The sequence below is a fragment of the Vanessa tameamea genome, chromosome 9 (assembly GCF_037043105.1).
Source record: "Vanessa tameamea isolate UH-Manoa-2023 chromosome 9, ilVanTame1 primary haplotype, whole genome shotgun sequence".
Classification (NCBI taxonomy): domain Eukaryota; kingdom Metazoa; phylum Arthropoda; class Insecta; order Lepidoptera; family Nymphalidae; genus Vanessa; species Vanessa tameamea.
The window spans coordinates 10,232,274-10,245,231 of NC_087317.1; the positions used below are offsets into that span (position 1 = coordinate 10,232,274).

A 12,958-nucleotide genomic window follows, 5' to 3' on the forward strand; every position below is an offset into this window, starting at 1 on the left:
ATGAAAACTGATAAAACGATATTATTTTTTTAATCGATAAAGTTTTTATAAAAAGTTCACACTCGCAACTTAATGACGTCATCGAAAATCGTATATGTACACAATCAGGACAATGTCTGCCGCGTTGTGATATTCGTTGAATTAAATTAAAAATATTATTGTAGAACTAAAACTGAGTGCCGTGGTCGTAGTACAAGAAAGGGGCATCCGTCTTGGGTTGTCATGGTGGTAACAAATTTGTGACTGTCAGTTGCATTCTTGATGAATTTCATAATATTTTGTTGGTATATAACTGAAACTTAGTTAATCAGTGTCCGACGATATTTATTTTAAATATTTTAGTGAATGGTCGTTTATAATATATTAAACTTTATCACGTCGGAATAAATTACAAATCTTACTGAGATACCTTAAGTCAACTTAATAAATACAGATAATGTTCATAAAATAAACGTAGACAGCAAATTATAGGCAAACAACAAATTCAGCAAATTCCCACCATATACCTTAGGCTTTGTCTTATAACCATTAAAAAATACACCTACCATATACCTAGTTGACCCTAACTAATAGTTTCGGGTTCAAATTCAGACAAACACCATTGAATATTCAAGTGCTTAATAATTTGTTTTAATTATAATTCTTTAACCTGTTATAATATAATATTTATATATTATAACCTGGATAAAGTTAAAGATTGAGGATTTGGAAATTAATTTTGAAATAAAATTGCAATATTCTTCCTTTGTAGTCTAAACTAAAGTAAAACTAAGTTTTTCTGCACGTATCAAATTTTTGTTTTAAAATTTATGTCGTGCCTTGGTAGTCTAATCAGAGCCTATATATAGTATATATATTTTACTTCTATTAAGAAATAGTAGCAATGCTCCATTTAGCTTAAATATTGAGCTAGGATTGGAATCCATAATAGCTGAAGGGGTCAGGATCGACCGGCGACTTTTAAATTGCTAGGCGGCCCGTAAACCATCGCGCTATGGACGTTTAAATATATCAACAACAATATTATTAGAAAAATACTTTTTGTTATATAAAACCAAATCTTATAATATTTCTTGTGATAAATATAACTAAATAATCCATACTTCCATACTATAATATTATTAATGCGAAAGTAACTCTGTCTGTCTGTCTCGCTTTCACGTCGAAACTACTGGACCGATTTAAATGAAATTTGGTACACAAATAGTCTAGAGCCTGAGAAAGGACATATGCTACTTTTTATTTGGAAAAAAGTGCTGTAAAGGGTTGAAAAGTGGGATGAAAGGGTGTAAGTTGTTGAAAGTATTGTCATGTTTAGAATTTTTAGAACTAGAAGCATAAAACTGATACTTTAGGCTGTACACTTATAAACTAACATATCATGACACCCACTAAGGAGGGAATTTTGGAAATTCTACCCCTAAAGTGGTGAAATAAGGGTTGAACGTTTGTATGGAAGTCCGTAATTTTTTAAGTTACAAACATGAAAGTTTATTTTTGAGATACTGATTAAAAAATATTAAATACGTATTTAAGCGTTTCTTGATATTCTACCTCTGAGGGGTTGAAAGTTTTTATGAGAGTCAATCATTTTTTAAGTGAAATGTGTTTTAAGTGACAAGTTTTTAACATGAAACTTTACTTTTATGACACTGATTAAAAATGAGTAAATACATATTTAAGCGTTTCTTGATATTGTACGCCAAAAGGGAAAAAGTTGGGTTTGACATTTCGTATTCAGGTTAGTCTAGAAGTCTGTCATTTCTGTCATTCATTGGTGTGTTTTTCAGCCTTTAGGGTAAAGGCTAAAAAACACACCAATGTGGTATAGAAAGAGATATTACATTAACGTAATATTTTAAGTTAATTTGTACATATTTTCATATGGTACGCGGGCAAAGCCGCGGGTAACAGCTAGTACATAGTATATAGCAGGGTATTTATATGATTTCTAGTTAAGTATGAGGTCATTGATAGAAATTATTGTTATAAACATGCTTCCCCGAAACGATGCAAAGGTGGGAGACGAGAAGGATTAAGTGTGATTTTCACAGTAAATTTTAATTCTTATTTTGTATGATTGAACTTGTCTACAACTAATTTATAAATGTAAATTATTTTCTTCTTTGGTGTTTTGATAATTTTAATCTCAATAAAGATTGCTATAAAAAACTTTAAAATGATAAAATGGAGTATTACATTTAATCATTATTTTCTAGGAACGGCTATTTATGGCGTGTAGCATGTGTCTGCGTAGTAATGTATTACACAATTGTGTCACTACGGTGCAACGGATTGGAATAACAGACGAGCTTATCGAAAATATAAGGGATAAAATACCAGTATCAATATAAGTCTACCCGTTAAAACAACGTTCACATTCCACAATTGGCTATAAAATGATTCTATTTTTGGTAAATCTTATATATGTAATAGTAAATACATACGCCATTTTGTTTGGAACAAATTTTTGCCATTTTTTTTTTTTTTTTGTAAATATCGTCAGCAAAAATGTAATAAAAAGTAAATCATTATTTTAACTCCTGTTAAAAACGAAATAAAACCAATTTTCATAGTAGATTTAATATCAATCAAGTAATTTTTCAATTGCTGAGCATAAGCCGCTCTTAAGGTTTGGAAAAGCTACCGATCTCCTGCCTTCCGCAACAAATTTAACCTTGCTGCCTTCTTCGAGTCATTAAATAAAACATTTAACCGATTTAACACAGTGCAGAACCCGGTCTGCTTTGTAAAAATTCCAGTCTGTATGTTTTAAGTGCCAATCGTTATACTGAGAGGGAAGGAAAGACGCGAATATGTTTACACCAGGGAACAGTGGCTGCTTAGAGATAATATGTTATATTATTTGCAACTGCAACACTCTTCCATTACCTAACAATTTTTCAGAATTGACAACACACTGTATATAGTTTTCTATTATTTTCTACCGTAAAATCATATAATAGCGATATTTGCTCATCGCATCTGTATGAATCTATGGTTGGAGAATTGTAAATAAGTCAAAAGTATTAAAAAGTATAGCCTATTCCAATGGAAGTAGGAAAAAAGCTAAACAAACCTTAGATTTACGTATTTCATGCGATTTACTAATAACTCAGCTATATTGTGTTCTACTAAAAGTTTAAGATTAATATATATCTTTATTTATAATATGTATAACACTATTAGACTTAACTACTTATTTCCATTTTAATTTTACTTCCAAAATTCCGATAACAGTGTCGTCGACGTTCAAAACGTCATTCTTTTTGCAAATCCATAGTGAATATCTTAGATTAATCAAGCTCTCGACCAACGATATTGCGTCAATTTGGTTTCAAATGTTGTTTATTTGGCTTTTTTCCTCTTATGGTTCGAATAGAGTGTACTAATTTTGATAGAAATTTGATGGGTATGCTTAAAAATATAAGCGAACTACAACTAGCAAATGCATCACATATGATGTAAACGTACACATAAACTTGCATAGCGGAAGTTTTTCTAGCGAAATTGTTTCATAAAAGCTATCTAACAAGGTTTAAATCTTAGATTATTTATATATCTAGACAGAGTACACTGCAAAAGAACTAAAACAAATGAGCCAACATCTTAACGTGTGTGACAACTACGCTTGAAACTCGCTAAACGTTTTCGTGTACCTACCTATACCTATTTAAACCTAAATTTAAAGAGTTTTATAATCATGTTCTGCCTAATAGTCTCAGCAACGATATTGTCATAGAAAAATATATTATAATAAATTAATAAGGATAACACAACAAGAAAATGTTATTTGAACATTTTAAATTAATAATTATTGACAGAAATGTCATTCGCCTCGCTACTCTGTACGTATTCAAATTTACATGAAATATTCTTAAATTATATAATTAGACGAACGTGAATTATTCTAGAGTATAATTGGTTACACCAATGTTTTACCGCGATGAGGAAAATTGTCAACAGTTTCACGTCACCTTAATTAAGAGATAAGACGAAGTGATAACATTACATCACACGTATATCCCTTATTAAATTTCAAGCGTGACATGTTTCAATTTAATAACCCAGCCACGAGTAACCTTCCTAGCATTCTTAGACTTTTGGGAAATTTAAGGCCTAAAGACGTCATAACTTATAAACATTTAAATATATCATCGAACTCGTCGCTAATTAATGTGGCCGCATTATAAGAACTTAAGAAAACTTCTTTCAACAAATTCTCAGAAGCAAGCCGAAGTTTGGAAGTTGGCAGTACTGTAACACTGTAACACGGAAAGCACGTAAAGCCGCTGCCCTTTTTTTATGATATACTCGTAGGTTGGCGGACGAGCCAATGGTCTACCTGATAGTAGGTGGTCGTAAGACGACAATGGCCCATTTCTTTACAATGCCAATGCGCCACCAACCTTGAGAACTAAAATGTTAGGTATCTTGTGCCCGTAGTTACACTGACTCACTTACCTTTCAAACTGGAACACAACAATACTGAGCACTGCTGTTTAGTGTAACACTATAATATGTTCAACTTAGTTGGCTAGTCTCTATTGATGATTAATATTCTCAGGTCATAATCACAATCATCGATTAGAATCCCTTTGTTTTGTCACAAGAAGAAAAGAGAGGGACAGCTCTCTAAGCTTTAGATGATATCAGAATCTACTTACTTTTTATTTAAAATAGATTGGCAGAATGGCAGTGCCACCGACCATAGACTGTAAGGATTATTAAACATTTCTTACATCGCCAATGCACCACTGCCCTTAAGTACCTACTAAGATGTTAATTTGTAATATTTCTTACTGTTATTCGTGAATTTTTCTGAGTATAATTATTAATATATTTATAATTCATTTCATTAATTATTATTAATTCATATTAGATTTAATTTCAGTTTTAATTTAAAAGATTATTGTACTTACGGCAAATTTAAAATTGCCACTACATAAACACGTTAAAAAAAGGAGGACGAATCGGAAATGACGGAGTCATCATATAAAAGCTGATTAATGTCTGCTGACTATCGTTCATATAAAATGAAAATGAATTAAATGCTAACATTATTTTTCTAGGTGAAAGTTCCAAGTATCGAACTTAATTAAAAACTAAGTAATTGAAAAAATGGAAATTAAATGAAAAATATTTTTAATAGAAAATATAATTTATAGTGGTTTTATAATATTATCTTTTTCTAGTAATTAGAATCATAATCCATCCTTCTTCCCTGGCCAGTAAAAGGGGTGTCATAAGTTTCAAAATACCTGCGGACGCGGCGATCGCCTTTCGTGTGTAAATAGACTTGCCCTTCTAGTTGCTGTATCAACTCTAAAGTAATTGTACTGATACTAACCTCATGTGTGAAACCGAAGAATGAAGTCTGTTCGGCTTCTAACACATTTAATGACTAAAAAAAAACAACTTATATTTTATTAGAAAAAAAGAAAGCTTAATATAAGAAAGTTCAATGTATAAAATAAAAAAATACTAATAACATTTATAAACTTTTCTCTATACCACTCTAATCACAGAAAAATTGATGTACGTAATAAGCAAAAATGTAAATAAATGTTATTATTTTTCATGAAAACTTGATTTTTTTCTATTAATATTATCAGTAGGCACTTATACTATCATACTTTTGGGATAATTTATAAAATGTTTGTTTATTACAAATATATAAAAAGTCACGTGAATGACAATATTTCGACTACCTTGTTTTCAAATTGAGTGCATTAAACCATATTTTTGGAATCAATCATCAAAAGGAGACGATTTTTTTTTTTTGATATAGTCATTCAATTCAATGACTAGAGTAAATATTACATTTTATTATCTGTGTTTTTATTATTCTCATTTTATTACATTTAGAAAATAAGAAAATATACCTATACGTCGAATAAATATAATATTTAATAGTCTTATCGTTATCAATACTCACCACAGATAAAATTATACTCATTGTTATACAAATAACAAACTCTATTTGAGTGATATACATTGTACAAAATGTTTTATAATTACATCATATATTTGGAATTATACACGTTATTTTTTATGTATCGTAAGATTTTCGACAAAAACATTGTAATATTAAATATTTATTGAAAACATAAAACGCTATCAATAAAACTGTTTAGAATATAAATCTATACCACCAAACTAAAATATTAATAATTTTCTCTGAGTAACACGCATTGAAAATAAAACTCAATAGTAATAAAAAAATATTTATTTATTTCATCATAGATGTAGTTTTGAACAAGAAATATTTTATATATTCATTTATATATAACGCTAATAATCTAACATGGCGCGTATTTTTAATAATTCTGTAACTGTGTGGGTGAAATAACATAAATAAACAAATATTATCCATCTGTGTACACTTTTAAGAAAATTCAACTTAAATATATAAAATAATGTCCGAAGATAAACTTACACCGGAAACAGCTTGTATATACGCAATTTTAGGATTTTTAAGACGCTTGTATATATAAACAAATTTTCTCGGCTTTTGGTTTTCTTGATAATATTAAAACTTTTTTCTCTTAATAAACCTTTTAGATCTGGAAAAGCAATAACAATAGAATAGTTAAACAGACTTAGGCATATTTAAGTACCAGTACAAATTATGTCGTAATACTGTTAAAAACACTACTTTTACAATTATTTTGAAAATGTAAAATTTAAATTGTTATTGTATCTTGTATGCAAAAGTAGTACGTTTTTTTTTAAATGTATGTATTTTATTGATAGCGATAGTGTCGTGAACCATTTACATCCCACATAGGTTTAAAAATAGCGGCCATTAAATTCTGCCAAATCTTATTTAACGCAATGTAGGAAACAAGCATCCTAGTGCAAATTAATAGTATAAACTCAAATTAATGAAAAATCATGAATGTCACAAAATGAAAAAATCTTTATAAATTATGAATGTTTGTATTTTTGTCCTCTAATCGTTTTAAAGCCTGTCCGATTGTGATAACACTTTGACCTGTTGTTTTACGAACGGGCGTAGAGTTCCTAGCTCAATAAAATATTTTGTATGTTAGTCCTTCAATATAAACATTTAATGCAGACCCTTATATTACCTGTGCAAAATTGGACAGTTATAGTAAACGAAAGTATGCGCAGTATTACATTTTTAGGTATCTTTGAAGGAATGAAGGATCCGAGGGCGCCGAGGCTGCACGCGATTGGTCTTTTAGTCGATAAATGTCGTCTATTAGACTCTCACTTGTCATTAAGCGACTGTAATTTGGCCCAATGTGTACATACGCGAAATTACTACGCGAAGTACTCACGACTCGTGCCGACTATATTAAGCTAGTACAATAATTTTTGAAGTGACTACTTCTTAGGGGAGAGTAAACAGTTTCGTTACGTAACGCGTTACGGCGCCAGTCTGTCTGGCTTCCCTTTCTCTTACGCATACGGCAGCAGTAGACAGGCTCCTCCTTTCTCACTCTAACCCACAGCGCTAGCCGTATTTTGGACTGTTAAAGTGATCACTTCTGAACTATTACACATAACATAACATAACATAGGTTGCCTTATATCGACAGAGAAAATCTATTCGAAATGAGGTACTGCCAACCAAGCCTGACAACAAACATCACCCGTGAGTTATCCTGTACGCACCGAAACCTCCTGGACGTCGCATACGCCATTAGCGAGGTCTACCGTAACATCTACTCTGCAAGCCCCATCGTCCACTTCCTCAAAATGGAGAGATTCACTGACGCCAACATACCATCCGACCAAACCAAAACCCTATATCTGGCCTATACGCAGGAGGAAAAGATACTCCTGATGGACCAGGGATATAGAAAAGGTGAAGGATCAAGCATCATGACCATCCACGAATCTCAGGGACAAACCTACGGCGACGTTATCATAGTCCAGTCGAAGAATGTGAGGCTCCGTATGCACGAAAGTGTTCCTCACGCAGTTGTGGCAATCACTAGACACACTAACACCTGTGTCTATTACACGGACGATGGTAGCGACGCTATCGGCAGATTCATCGGCCGAGCGGCGGGTGTTTCGGAAAAGACCATCCTAGAGCACAGCCTCAAGACATCTATACATAAACGTGACATCAGAGTCGCCGAGGCTGTACTCTCTCTGAACGAGCACGGAGCAGGGCCCGCTGGATTGCAGTAAATAGGATAAAAAAAAATGCTATATACAGTATTTTTATGTACCTATTATATATTATCATATATTATTTATATATTATTTTAAATTGAAAAAAAAAATGTCACTGTGGGCCACGTCTTCCAAGAAGACGACAAGCTCGGAGTCCAGCGAAATTCTGCTGATGTTCAGTAAAAATATAAAATAACGCCAAAATTTATAAAAATAAAATGTAAAAAAGGCACGGGCAACTGTGAGCCCGTGGATATTGTAAATTAAATAAAAAAAAATAAAAAAATCATAACATAGGAAAATTATTGTCACACCATCCTTAAAAGTGAAGCTTTTGTATTAAAATGTATGATATTAAAGGCATTAAATTAAAATATATATCATTATAAATTTCATAAAAACTAAAAGAAGAATAGTTTTGAAATAAGTACAAATAATTTCTGATTACAATAGTTGTTTGTGTTGTTTATTTTACTTTATGCTGTTCTGTTTTATGATTAAATATTTTATGAAAGTAATCTCAAAAAATTAACCATATCACGACACATGTAAAATCATCCTTGCACTGTGAGCAAAGTATTAGCATACTGAAATTCTGGACTGTTCTCATATTCAGACATGTCAAGAGCCACCTCACAGCTCTCTCTGACGACAGGACGGGGATCGTGAAGATATCTGAAATAATAATTTTGATATTTGCTTTATCAAAATTTTAATAATAAAAAAAAACTTTCATGCCTCTATAAAGTGCAAAAAAATCAATTCATTAAATGATGCCGAGACCCTAATAAATAAAGTACATTTAAGTTTAATTTATACCTTCATAAAAACACAATGTAATACTACAAAACATTATATATACAAACTATAATAAAGTATCTATCATCATTAAACTAAATTAAAAACATTTAATAAGTATTTTTACTTCAATTTTTTTTTTTAATGTTGTTTTCATTCAAAAAGCATAAAGTTATTCTAGTGAAAAATGGTTACAAGTAGAGTTAATTAAACATTTTTTTAAATATCTACAAAAATAATATATATACTTTTTTACTTTTTAAAAAATATTTTATAACCTAGATGTATGTTGGAACATGTGAATCTTATATAAAGATTACAGTTAACTGGGCAAGCCCTACAAACTTTTCATGTGCCGAATTTACTAATAAATCTTATTTACACAACATCTTTACAAGAATAGAATGCCTTTAGCCAGCAGTAGCATATTTATAGAGTATTTCAGTGTATTATAATAATAGATACCTTGTTAATACTTCTGTGCATTCATCAGTAGCTATAGAACCCAGTGCCTCTGCTGCTTCATGACGTACCATTTCATGTTCCGTCGTATCTTCTAAGGTCTTCTTAAGGAAGGGCACGCTGCGCTCATCCTGCATCTGGCCAAATATAAAAGCAACTTCATGGCGAAATAGTGCACTACTCGCTTTAAAGCCTGAAAAAAAAGAATATAATAAGAAATAAATGTGTTCTTTTATTTAAATTATATATTTTTTATAGTGAGACTTCCATTATATTTAATAAATTAGTTGAACATGATATTTTGTAGTTAAATCAAATTGACAAATTACATTATAGATTAAAAATATTACTAAAATACTTTATTGTACACCAACATAAAAGAAAAACAATAGTATAAAATATGAAATTGTTAAGGAGTTGTACTAAAAAGCCATCTTATTGCTTAAAAGCAATATCTATGCTTATTCTAATTTCTATAATGGATTTTTACTATCAATTAAGTCTATACATAAATTTAAAATAAATTAATTTAGTATTCTTTTAAAATATTCTATCTAAAAAAATTAATTAGAATATATAAGAATTTTTCTGTACTATTTTTTTTCTTGTAATGTATAAATACATAAAAATAACTTCTAATTACCTTCCCCTAAAGCATTAATACTTTCTGTAGTACCTAAGTTACGTAAGCTAAACATCGCTCTATAACGCTCAAATAGGGTTTTATTTTCATCCATCATTGTTTTCCGTAGCTCATCAATATTTACTTCTTCACTCGGGGGTGCAGGATCAATAGAAGCATAACGACTTTGTGATAAATTATTTTCCGTTGTATTTTTTTCTGTGATCCATTTTAGTCTCTGTAATGCTATTTGACATGTTTCAGCTACTTCTATAGCGGAGTCATATTGATATTTTTCAAGTAATTCTTGAAGGCCTGAATCTCCAATGGCACCTAGGGCCTCACCTGAAAATTTGATTGTAAAAATCAGTAAAGAAATCTAAATACCATATTATTTAAATATATGAGTCTTTTAATAAATAGAAGATTACTTCAGTAATTAATAATGAAATCTCAACTTAACTTAAAAAAATGCTTGAATCGAAACACTCCCTAATACTTCTACAACTAATCTATTAATCCATATCTCGTACGTGAGTAAAACATTGCGATAATAAATAAGACAATACCTACCGGCTTCGTGTCGAACTATCGGGTCCTGGTTCGTGTCTGCTAAAACGCTTTTAAGAATAGGTACTGCCTTTACATCTTGCATTTGACCTAAGCAATATGCTAGCTCATGTTTTAATAGAACTGATTCATCTTTAAAGCAATCGCTTATACATTTTATTGCAGTTTCTCCTCCTAAGTTACGAAGTGTGAAAAGAGCCCGAAAACGCTCTTTCATGGGCCTCTGCGGATCATTCAGCACCCTTCCAATATTTTCTACAGCACTGTCACTAATATTTACCATTTCTTATATGTAATTTAACCTTTATAACAAAATTTCTTATAACGTGTTCGTATTTACCCACAAAGTAATTGTAACACTGACAGTGACACCTCTAACTTAAAATAGTTGCGAAACTGACACATGACACGCGGGGCTGCCAGCTGCCATAATTTTTTATATTTAAATAATATGTAGTAGATTCTAAATATTTTGTTTTATATAGACACTTAAAGTCTTGGATATTAGATTTAAATATAAGTTCATTACACGGGACACCCAACAGATTAAATGGATATTTTGTATAGATGTGTTAAAAGTTCGTTTATATTTCATACATAGCTTTCACATTAAACTATTACGCATAGTATAGCCAGTCAAGATTGTTGCTTTAGTTATTATTTAATATTATTATATGACCAAAGAAGAATCTTTTTTTTTTATTCTGGCTTTTATTTGTGCCAAGAGGGCACAGACTATTTCGCCAATGTCACGTGCGATGGAGATTGAACGGTACCGTCAAGAAGAATCTTAAAGTTTTAGTTAGAGCTTTAAACATAATTATATACATATATTTTTTTTTTTTATATTGGACAACATCACATACATTACTCTGACCCCAATGTAAGTAGCTAAAGCACTTGTGTTATGGAAAATCAGAAGTAACGACGGTACCACAAACACCCAGACCCAAGACAACATAGAAAACTAATGAACTTTTTCTACATCGACTCGGCCGGGAATCGAATCCGAGACCTTGGAGTGGCGTACCCATGAAAACCGGTGTACACACTACTCAACCACGGAGGTCGTCAAACATATATATATATATATAATATATATAATATATATATATATAAGGAATACATTTTTATGATCATAACAGCTCATAATATAGATATACCAATATACCATATAATATACCAAAAAAGTAATACATTGGAAAATCATTCGGAGTGTATTTTCACAATAATTTCCACTTTAATAGACTTATATAAATTAATCTACTTCATCAATTATTGTCCAATTTCAGTCAATTTACATAAAACTCAATACACCTGCCTCGTGAATCACTCCGTCCATTGGTAAAAACAGTATGAAAATCCGATCGCTAGTTTTTGAGTTGACCCCTTTTAGACACACAGAACTTTGCTATTTATAATATTTAGTGATAACAGCTGCATCAAATTTAAAGAAAAATAAAACATTTATGACTATTATTGTTTTGACGTTGGGAGAAATTCAAGGTTGAATTCATGTCGATATCTTACACATGTATTCTACGAACGTACGAACATGAACTTTTATTTTACATAAAAATAAAAGGCATTTTTATTAATCCATATTATTTTTTATTTTTTATAATATTATAAATGCGAAAGTAACTCTGTCTGTCTGTCTGTCTCGCTTTCACGCCAAAACTACTGGACCGATTTAAATGAAATTTGGTACACAAATAATCTAGAGCCTGAGAAAGGACATAGGCTACTTTTTATATGGAAAAAAGGGTTGAAAAGGGGGATGTAAGGTTGTAAGTTGTTGAAAGTATTATCATTTTTAGAATTTTTAGAACTAGAAGCTTAAAACTTACATTTTTGGTTGTACACTTATAAACTAACATATCATGACACCCACTAAGGAGGGAATTTAGGAAATTCTACCCCTAAAGAGATGAAAAAGGGTGGTACGTTTGTATGGAAGTCCATAATTTTTTAAGTTAGAAACATGAGGCTTTATTTTTGGGATACTGATTAAAAATGAGTAAATGTGTATTTAAGTGTTTTTTGATATTCTACCACTAAATGGGTGAAATAAGGGTTGAAAGTTTTTATGGAAGTCAGTCATTTTTTAAATTAAAAACACGAAACTTTTTTTGGGATTAACATTTCGTATACAGGTTAGTCTGGAAGATCGTCATTTTTGAAGTCAGAAGTAGGAAACTTTATTTTTGGGCTACTGATTAAAAATGAGTAGATACGTATTTAAGCGTTTCTGGATATTCTACCCTAAGAACTGAAATACACACCAAAGTGTAAAAAGAGGTCTTATATTAACGTAGTATTTTAAGTTAATCTGTAAATGTATTCATATTC

At 30.8% G+C, this 12,958-nt stretch overlaps 1 protein-coding gene across 1 annotated transcript; it reads right to left on the reverse strand.

Annotated features, from left to right (window-relative positions):
• Positions 1–8,616: 8,616 nt before the first annotated feature.
• On the reverse strand, positions 8,617–10,972 carry LOC113396973 (deoxyhypusine hydroxylase). The gene is made up of 4 exons (XM_026635078.2): positions 10,610–10,972; positions 10,058–10,381; positions 9,418–9,607; positions 8,617–8,829 (listed from the first exon to the last, which is right to left on the reverse strand). The coding sequence occupies exons 1-4, from the start codon at positions 10,887–10,889 to the stop codon at positions 8,709–8,711; spliced, it is 915 nt and encodes a 304-aa protein (XP_026490863.2). The 5' UTR covers positions 10,890–10,972; the 3' UTR covers positions 8,617–8,708.
• Between the last annotated feature and the right edge of the window lie 1,986 nt (positions 10,973–12,958).